Genomic DNA, 9856 nt, shown 5'->3' with positions numbered 1-9856 from the left:
GGGGGGGGGGGGGGTGCCGTCTGCGCGGTGCCCGGGAGGGCGGGGACACCCGGGGCCCTCAGCCTCTGAAGCTGATTCGCTGTGGCGGCCGCTCAGCGAGGCGCGGGGACCCTGGCTGCCGCTGTTGTAAGTGGGTCGCTGGAGGGAGGGCCGGCGGTGAGGACAGGAGGCGCGTCCCACACCGCAGCCCCGCCCCCCCCAACACCGAGCGCGCTTCCTCCCGGATTCCCCTGGTTTCTCGGCTGTGACCGTACAGAGCACTCGGCGTCCCGCTCCCTGAGCCAGTGACGCTGGGAGAAGTGGGTCACTGCGTGAGTGGGTCTGGGTGTCACACCGCTTCAGGGACTTCTGGTCCCCCATGTTTCTTACCAGCCGGGGGACATTTCAGGGCTCCATGAATTGCAGAGGGAGCGTCCCATGGCTAAAGGTCCCTAATTTCTGGTTCTACTGCGTTGTTAGTAGCAGCGCCGGCTCTGCTGGGTGGCTCGCAGGGGCCTCTCTGCCCATCGCCGCCTGCTCGGACCCCCGAGTCGCCGGGGGAGGGGCAGGCGGTCCCCTTCTGTCTGTTTCTCCCCCGTTTTCCTCTGGGGTCTCGCTGTCTTGAGAACCGCTGTGGTTGAATAGTCCCTCTGCAGCGGGGACACGTCCCGATGGCCCTGAAGGAGAAGAGCCGCAGGGTTTCTGGGGGCCTGACGCCTCCTTATCACCCCTGTCTTTACGCCTGCCTCCAGCTCTTACTGTGTGGCCACGATTCACCTTCGGAGACAGTCTAGAACCGTGCCTGGGCTCCTGACGCCTCCGGTGTCAGCTGTCTCGGTCTCGCCAAATCATTGACCGCGTTTTATCCACTTTCCCGATTCCAGTGTGGTGGTGACAACTCATGTGGGTTGTTGTCTCTTCTGATTTTAGTCCCTACGCGTCTGTGCCCTTGTATTTGTGAGTGTCAGGTAAGTGTGCTCCCTGTAGAGCGAGGCAGACACGTGCTAGTTCTCGTGTCTCATGAGAGGTTTCCTCCACTGCTCTGTTTTCTCACTCTTGACTATATATTGCCTTTGTTTTCTTTAATTGAATGTAATTCACATACCTTAAAATCCACACTTTAAAGCGTACCTTTTAGCCGTTTCCAGCACATTCACAAGGTGCACGGCCATCCCCGCGGACTACCGCACGCATCGTCGCCCCCGAGAAAGCCCCGTGCACATCACCAGTCACACAGAGTTAAACTCCACACTGTGGAAGCTTCATTCCTCTTTGTGTGGCCGATGCTACTCCACCGTGTGGCTGGACCGCACTGTCCATCCGCTCATCGGCTGGTGGGCGGCGGGGCCGTTTCCACCCTTGGGCTACTGCGAACGTTGCTGCTACGCACATTCATGTACCAGCTCGTGTGTGAACGTGCTTTCATCGCTGGCGTGTGGATTCTTAGGAGTGGAATCGCTCCATCACACGGCAACTCCGTGTAGCTTTTTGAGGACCTGCTAGACTGTTAACATGGCTGCACCGTCTTCTGCCTCCACCAGCACTGCACGCGGGGGCTGGGTCTCCACACTCGGGCTGACGCCTGTAATTCCGTTTTCCCTCCTCCTCCCCCCTTCTCCTCCTCCTCTGTCCCTTCTCTCTCCTCTCCCTCCTCCCCCTCCCCTTCTCCTCCCCCACCCCTTCCTCCTCCTCTTCCTCTTTCTCGTCCTCCTCCCCCCTCTCCTCCCTCCTCCCCTTCCTCCTTCACCATCTCCTCCCGCTCCCTTTCCTCCTCTCCCTCCTCCCCTCTCCTCCTCCTCATTATTATGACATCATCTTTGCTGGTCCTCTCACCCCTGGCACCTTGTCCCAGTAGGTATGAAGTGGGTCTCACTGCGGTTTTCATTTTGCATTTTCCTCATGACTAATGAAGTTAGATGTCTTTTCATGTGCTGATTTGGCCATTTGGCCATCTTCCTTAGAAAAATACATATTCAAATCCTTTGCACATTGAAAAAGTGTATTTATTGTTGAGCCGCAGTTGTGTCTGCGGTCTGGATGTTAATCCCTCAGATACGTGATCCGCAAGCATTTCCTCCTCTTCTGCTGGTTCTATTTTCTCTCTCGTTCGTCCCCTTTCATGCACAAAAGTTCTTAATTTTGGTGGAGTCCAATCCATCTGTGTTTTGTCATTGTTGCCTGTGCGTTTTGGTGTTGTTATCACCCCTGGGATTGCCAAATCCAATGTCATAAAGATGTTTCCCAAGGTTTTCTTCTAAGCGTTTGTAGTTTTAGCTCCTAAGCCTGGGTCTTTGGTCCATTTTGACTCCATGTTTGTATGTGTCATGAGCGTCTTTCCTTGTGGGGCTTCCCGCTGTCCCAGCACCATGGGTCGCAATGACCATCGTCCCCAGCGAGTGGTCGTGGCGCCCTGCTCAGATACTTCTCTTGCTTTCTGGTGAGTTCCCGCTGAGTCAGCAGGGACGGCCTCTCTGGCCCTCCGTCAACAACACGCTGAGCCTTCTTTTGCACTCATGTGTGACTGTCATCCCGACCGAGACACTCTGTGCCGGTACGGAAGGCACAGGTTCTTATCCATCAGTGCCTGTCATGGAGTTGCCCTGCATTTGGTGTTTCCCCGTTTGCTTCATCTTGAACCTCAGTGTTCTACACGGATAGGACCTTTGAGCGTGGAAGGAAGTCACACAGCACTGCGGTTTGTCACCGAAAGTGGTTACCGGATTGACTTAGAGAAACTTAGAGAAAAGCAAAGACCTTGAACGTAGGTTTCTGATTATTTTTGGTGCTACGACCTCACAATTCCAAGTGTGGGTGCTGTTGTAAATCAGCCTTTTACAATGTTTGGCACAATAAATCAGGGAGGTCAGCATACACCTATGGGGTAGATTGATACCACAGCAAAGAGGATTAAATATGAAAATAACTACTTGTGACTGGGGATTACAGTCCTAGTTTGGGCAACCAAAGTGAATTCAAAAAGTAAAAAGTCCGGAAACGTAGACCAGGTGAAACGGATGCTCTCTGAAAAACCGCTGCGGCAAGGCAGGCAGGTCGGCCTGGACGGGAGTGTGCGCCACACGGGCGTGATCACGCCTCCTGTGAGGGTGGGAAGCCAGCCGGGCACTGTCGTGCCTGTGCTTCCTGATCAGCGTCGGGGGAGGGAGCAGGAGAGAACGGGACCAAACGCTGTCCGTGGAAGGTTGACGACCTCATTTACACGCTCAAAAGCTGGCACAGTCGTACCCAACGGCGTATTTTGGACTTCTCGTTTCTAAAACGGAAGCCTCCTCCTGCTCCCAGATGCCTCGTTCCCAGGATGCGTTCTCACTGGCGTTTCGTCTCCGCACCCCGCACGTGCCTGACACTTGAATGTTCGAGACGTGTCTACTGGTCCGTCAAATGCAAGAAACCAGTCTGCGGAAGCGCGGTCCTAGCGGGCAAGGCCCCGGCTGCGCACTCACGTGCCTGTGCTCTGTGTTTCCGGCAGGTGAGGCCCGGACGAGTCGCCAGCCCCAGCTGCGATGCTCTAGGCCGCAGTGAGTCTGACCACCCGCTGTCTATGGACCCGCTCTGACTCCTAGAGCCTGCTTATGGGGGAAGGTGAGTGGCTGCAGACATGTTTGCCGCCTGTCTGTTTCCTGGGGACGCAGGTAACAGGGTCAAGCTCAGCCTGGAGAGCAGTGGGGCCGCGAGTGGGGCCTCTTCTGTCCACGACACGTCTCCCTGGGGAGCAGCGCCGGAAGTCCCGCCAAGAAAGGCCGGGCTTGCGGCGCGTGGCCGCGTAGGAAGAACTTTCCTGGCCGCCCCTGAGTGGGGCTGGGGTTTGGAGCAGCCGTCCAAGCTGAGACAGAGTGCCTGTCCACGGCGTTTTCTCTCCAATGGAGGAGGGGCGCAGGAACCCTCAGAACCGTGTTCCCGAGTTTTCCCTGCGCTTACCCCTCCTGGCCCTCCTCCCACCATTTCGTAAAGAATGCTGGGTGGGTGTGTTGTCACTTTGCTTATTTGTGTCACACATGAGCGTGAGCCCCGGGCCGGGCCCCCATGCTGAGCACTGCTCACCAGCCTGGCCCTGCTGTGGGTGCCTGCATGTGTGCAAGTGTGCAGTGGGTGTGCATGGGCAGGGCTGTGTGTGCCCGGTGTCAGGTCGTGTGTGTTCAGCACGTGTGAGCATGCATGTAGGAGCACGTAGGCCGGAACGAGCAGGCGTGGGTGGGTGTGCACGTGTGCAGAGCGTGTGTGTGTGCATGTGTGTGTGTGTGCGCGCGCGCGTGCACTCCAGCCATGAGGTCCACGTACTCTGGCCGGCCTCACAGGCTCCGAGCCTGCAGGACCGACTCTCTCTGGCCTCAGAGCGAGACCTCCGGTTCCTTCCATGGGGCGCCTGCCTTGGTCACCCCCAAGCCAGTGGTAGTTTGTTCATCTGGGTGTTGATGTGACACGGGCTTTGCCGACCCTGAGACACGAAGGTGGCCGTCGAGAGCCCACAAGCCGTGTGATCTCACTCCTCCAGATTCACGACGCAGACATGACATAGGCTCTGAGTTCCTGTCCTTCCCGGGTGGTTGTCAAAGAAACACGTGCATCTCGTCAACGTCCCAACTCGATACTAAGGGACACTGGGCTCCTCGCCGACTTTCCGAAGGGTTCCACAGTCCTCGGCACCAGCTTCTCTCTGCCCCGCCCACGTGTCGTCTGGCTGAATCTCTTTGTTTTTTAATTGCAGCTCAGCATTTGAACCCGCGCTGCCTGACCCAATTCTGTAAGCCTGTGTCCTGTGTTATTTTGCTCTTTTCTTTTGTTCCTCCCTCGGAGGACGGTTAAAACCATTTAACCTCCCAGGTGTCTGTGTGGGCTGACCGGTCAGGTGGACTTGAACTCTGCCGGGTTTGGATGGGAGCCAGACGAGAAGCCTCCTTTGTCACGACTGGTGTGTCCCAGGCTGTGGCCAAGAGGGAGGCCGGTTGTGTAAACCGGAGCCAGGGCTGAGCGGGACTCTTCAGGAGCCCGTGGGGGACGGGCTCTCACCAAAGCCGGGTGCCCGGCGGCCCACCCAGGGCTGTCTGCCTCCTCGCCAGCTCCTGGGAAGCAGCCCCGCCCTCTGCCTGGCCCCGCTCGCCAGGTCCCCACGTGCTGGATGGTCCGGGCACCTGACCCCATGTCAGGCCGGGCCATGCTGCAGATGCGGTGGTGGGATCCATTAACACAGAAGACACACAGCCATCCCGGAGGCGACCGGCCACCGAGCCCAACACATCCCAGTGAACGCGAACCCCCTGAGTGCCCACTGCCAGGGGGCGCGGCGCGTGCAGGCGGGTTCCACCCCTCCCCCACCCAGAGGCTGCCCGAGGTCACATCCCCACTCTGCCCCTGGTAGCTGGGGCGCCGCTGTCCCGTGGTTCCTCTGGACCTCTAGGCTGCACCCCGTCTGCTCCTCTGTGGCCTCCGCACCCTCAGCTCCTTCTTTGTGGCTGGTGACCCCGGTCCTTCGTGTCCCTCCTTCATGCCGCCTCCTTCCCATGTGGACTCTCTCCTTCCTACACGCACTAAACAGGAGGCACGCCCCTCGGCAGCACGCCTGCTCGGACGGCCACCTGTCTCTGTCCCCGGATGGAGCAGCTGGCCTGGCCATCACCACTTGCTCACCTCGAATCAGGGTCCGAGGCCTGCCGGGGCCGGGCCCCCAGCCCGTGTTCAGTTCCTCCCCGACCCTGGCTCTCAGCGGCACTTGACGCTGTCGGCCACTCGGTGGGCAAGAGCCAGGTTCTGATGGCCCAAGCCTTATGACCGGGGGCAGGCCGTATGTGACTGCTGCTCTTCCCCGGCCGCCAGGGAGGAAGGACAGTCCCACACGGAGACCCTCTGCGAGGCGGGACTTAGCCGGCAGCGCCAGACACGCGGCAGGGGTTGTGCTGGCCTTCCGCGTGGCTGCCGGAGGTGCCCGTCCCGGGGACTCCGAGCTCAGAGGGGCCCTGAGGACAGAGCCTGCCCGGGGCGGCCCCTGTCATGGCCGGTCGTCCCTGCGTGCCAAGCTTCCGGCACATGTGTCCTTCCACCTAGGAGTTTCACCTGTCACTATGTTTTCCAAGGGAAGAGGAGGCAGGCAGAGGCCCACCCAAAGATCATCGCAAAGACTTCCTTTAACGCGACAGCTCAGAGCCTGGAGTAAAGCCTTGCCGATGGGCTCCGCCCTCCTACAAACACGGGGTGCGTGGGCTGGGGAGCGAGAGTGCCCCCGGAGCACCGTCGCTGTTAGTAGACTTAAATACATTGACATGAAGGTATCTCACATGTGATGTTACACGAGAGAAGCAGGGTGAACGGGGGCGGTGTGGTCCTTTTTGCAAACATACACCGACACACACGCCCTGGAGAGACGTCTGACGCGGCTGCCAGGGCGTCCGGCGTCGGGCGGTCTCCCTGAGTGATGACCCGGCAGGCTGTTTCTGCAGAAATGCATTGTCTATCTTTCTCCGTAGCGAGCATCCAATATCTGTGCCGTGTCTGCTGCCCTCCCTGCGCTGGGCAGTCAGGCCGACTCGGTCAGCGGGGCGCGCCCGCCTCGCTTGCTGGGCCCCCGCGTGGCCTCGGAAGCCGCGGCCCGTCTTCACCGCCAGGTGCCTCCCTGCAGGCTGGGTTTTCAGCGCGTGCCCGCATCTCATCTCATGTGAGGTGGCGAGTTACGGTGATGAGTACAAGTGGCCCCAGGACGACTTTGCTCGGTGCCCGTTCGGACGGGTGGACGCAGGACCGGCGCCCCGATGGCACTCGGGGACACGCGGCCTCCCCCGCGTCCAAGCTCATGTGTCCGGCTGGCTTTCAGGCCTGGACCTGGAAGCTCTAGATTTAAAAAAAAAAAAAAAAACAGTGGGGAAAGGAGAGAATTGGCGGTTGGCGCTGCCTTGGCACCTCATGGTGCGGCTCCAGGACCGAGTGTGCCCGCGGGACGGGCTCCGTGCTGGCCGACCCCGCGGACAGTTGACAGCCACGGCGACGGCTCAGGGCCCGGGAGCTGCATTTCCACCCCTGAGGCCCCGCCCACGCCTCCCCCTCCCGAGCCGAGCTGCCACCTCCATGTCCTGCAGGCAGGCCCCTGTTTGAGGGAAGGAGTCATTGAAATGACAGCACGTCAGTGCCGGGTGCACCCCTCCGACGGAATGAGGGGAGTCGGGCGAAAAGTAGGTCACATGTGCCCGGTCCCATGTCACGAGGTTCCAACCTGAGGCCAATGGGATCTGTAGCCTCCTTTAGTTAGGACAAAACCCACTCTGATTTTTCTCCGTTAGCGTTTCATCTTCTCTAGACAAGGAGAGTGGCCATCTGTCTCATAGCCGCGTCCAGCTGGCCCCTCCCGACCTCCCAGAGCCGCTTTGTTCCGAGGTAAGGGGTGCTGGGGCCGGGGGAGGCCACTCTGGCCAGGAGAAAAGGCCATGTGTCCAGCAGCGGGGCGCCCACGGGTCACCGGGGAGGTGTTAGGAGAGCCTGCTGTGGCCAGCTCAGCACCTTCCTTGTGACGGGCAGAGTGGAACCGGTGTCACACCTGCAGTCATTCCAGACGTCCGGGCGAAGATCCTCGCCTGAGGTCCTGTTTGGATACTGTGGCTCCTTTGCAGGGATCAAGGTCAACTGTAGATAATGGTAGTGTTACTGTGTAGAAAGACTTTGGGGCGGGCGCAGGACTGGGGCTCCCGCACCGCTGGCCACCCCGCGGTCTCGGGTCCCGCTGAGAGTGCGGGCGCCGGCCTCCGCGCTGACCAGGTGGGCTCCTGGCTTCCGTTAGCGCGGGAGCCCCGTAGAATCCACGGATCAGAACCGGGTTAATCCTCGTGTGCTTTTCGGGTACAGACAGCGTGCACCTTGGGGGCTACTTACTACACTGAGGGAGAACACCCTTCTCTGGCGTGTGAGGCTCAGGGCGTGTGATTCGTGGGGCGTGTAATCGTTCCCTAGGGTTTGCAGAGCCGACAGGAGTTTTGCAGCCTATGAATGACAAAACACGTCTTAGCGGTCCTGTGCATGGCCCGGAGCACCCTTGAGCTCAGGGCCCTGCGGGTGGGCGTGCTTTGGCAGGGCGCAAGCGGGCCGTAAGATGGGGGCAGTGTCGTGCAGCGGGCCGACTTCGCCATACGTAGACAAAGACGCTCCTCTTTGGGTTTGCCGGGGAGGATGCTTCCAGAATGGTCTTCCAGAAGCAAAGTCGTGATGGTGTTTGATTTGAGGATGTTCTGCAGGAGGAAAGCTTTTTACCTTTCGGAGGTAAAATATTTAAAATTTGCATTTTAAGTGGCTTTCCAGGGCACGCGGGCCCATGGCTAGGCCCTCAGAAGTGTGGATTACGAATTCCTCTACTGCTAGATATAAAAACACCAGCTGTGCCCAGGGTGGCAAAAGGAGCTTTCCCTTCGTGGAGGGAGTTCCTCGGCGTAGGATGACACCCGGTTCCTTTTCCCCGCAGCCTTCAAACTACCCTCGTGAAATATTTCTAAAAAGCTCTTTCTTATCTGCTTTGCAGTCTTGAAGAAAGAGAAGTTTTTCTGCCTTTTCATGAAGATAGGGCAGAAAATTCCAAAGTTTAAAAATATTTTTTAATGCTTTTTTTTTGAGAGACAGAGAGACACAGTGTGAACGAGGGAGGGTCAGAGAGAGAGGGAGACACAGAATCTGAAGCAGCTCCAGGCTCTGAGCTGTCAGCACAGAGCCCAACGCAGCACAGAACCCCTGAACCGTGAGATCATGACCTGAGCTGAGCCAAAGTCGGACGAGTTACCGACTGAGTCCCCCAGGCGCCCCTCCAAGGTTTTTATCATCTGTGATTGTAAATGCTTCCTTTATGCCTGGGGACACCCCACGTACACTGGTGCCTGTTTACCAGGCTCTTCTTTCCTGCCCTGCCGGCGCGCGGTCCCGTGACGAGGGGCCGTGTGCACATGGTCACTTTTGGTGGGAGCGTGACTAAGACACAGGGTGACGAGCGTGCGTGTTCACGTTAACAAAATCATAAAGTCGTCCCCTCCCCGCCCCAGTGTATCACCTTCAGGAAAAAATGAGAGCTACCGTCCCTAGAAGTAGAACCAGCATTCCGCTCCGTGATACGGGATGTTTAGTTTCCCTTACGGAGGGAGGAGAGGACCGTGTTCCCGGAAATAACAAACGTCAGAGTGGCAGAAGCCACAGTCCGGGCCCCTTTGTCTCGGGAGAGCGCCCTAGCACAAAGCAACAGGGTGTGCGCTCCGAGCTCGTCCACGCGGTCCGCACCGGACAGGCTGCTCAGTCTCCCGCCAACCTGGGAGAACACACAGTGCGCAGGGCGACACGTCCGCACAGCACACTCAGCGCCTTGGCCTTGACTCTCGTGGGGACTGAAAGGGCCACACTGGCCTTGGCCTGGCTGGCCTGCAGCGCTCGGTGTGCCCGGGGCGTGTGTTGTCTCCGTGCGGCCCGGCTCTGCAGGACGCAGAAACCCACCCGCCGAGCAAGGAAGCCTCAGGAAGATGTGGGGTCCCGCGGGCCCCTCAGCTAGAGCCTGGGGGAAGACCGCTCCGTTCTGGCCGAGTGGGGGCTTCAGGGGTCAGGGCACTGAGGCCCGCAGGCCTCCCGAGCCGTCCACGGGCAGAGCCTGTGTGTGGCGTTCTGCGGAGGGGGAGGGGGTTGCCCTGGGTTTCCTTCTCCCGGAGCATCAGCTGCATTATTTTAACGAATCATGCAGTGCAGTGGTTCTTAGAGAAGGTCCTGGACCATCACCATCGCTTAAGAACTCTCTGGAGACGCAGGTTCTGAGCCACCCCTGCCCTGGTCCTCTGTCTGGACCCCGGGTGAGCCCGGTTTGTGATTTATCAAAGCGTCCAGTAATGCAGACACCCATGTGGGCAGAAGAGCCGCT

The 9856-nt window shown here is 59.1% G+C and overlaps 1 protein-coding gene across 1 annotated transcript in view; it reads left to right on the top strand.

Moving 5' to 3' along the window:
• Positions 1 to 3466: 3466 nt before the first annotated feature.
• Positions 3467 to 9856, top strand: part of PCBP3 (poly(rC) binding protein 3) — a 59606-nt gene continuing 53216 nt past the window's right edge. The window contains exon 1 of the mRNA XM_029940593.1: positions 3467 to 3579. Within this exon, the coding sequence (XP_029796453.1) occupies positions 3570 to 3579 (10 nt within the window). The 5' untranslated portion in view covers positions 3467 to 3569. The remainder of the gene's footprint in view (positions 3580 to 9856) is intronic.

This window comes from Suricata suricatta, chromosome 5, assembly GCF_006229205.1.
Source record: "Suricata suricatta isolate VVHF042 chromosome 5, meerkat_22Aug2017_6uvM2_HiC, whole genome shotgun sequence".
NCBI classification, from domain to species: domain Eukaryota; kingdom Metazoa; phylum Chordata; class Mammalia; order Carnivora; family Herpestidae; genus Suricata; species Suricata suricatta.
The sequence above is the reverse complement of the archived record's forward strand: the minus strand, read 5'-3'. Positions and strand labels throughout refer to the sequence as shown.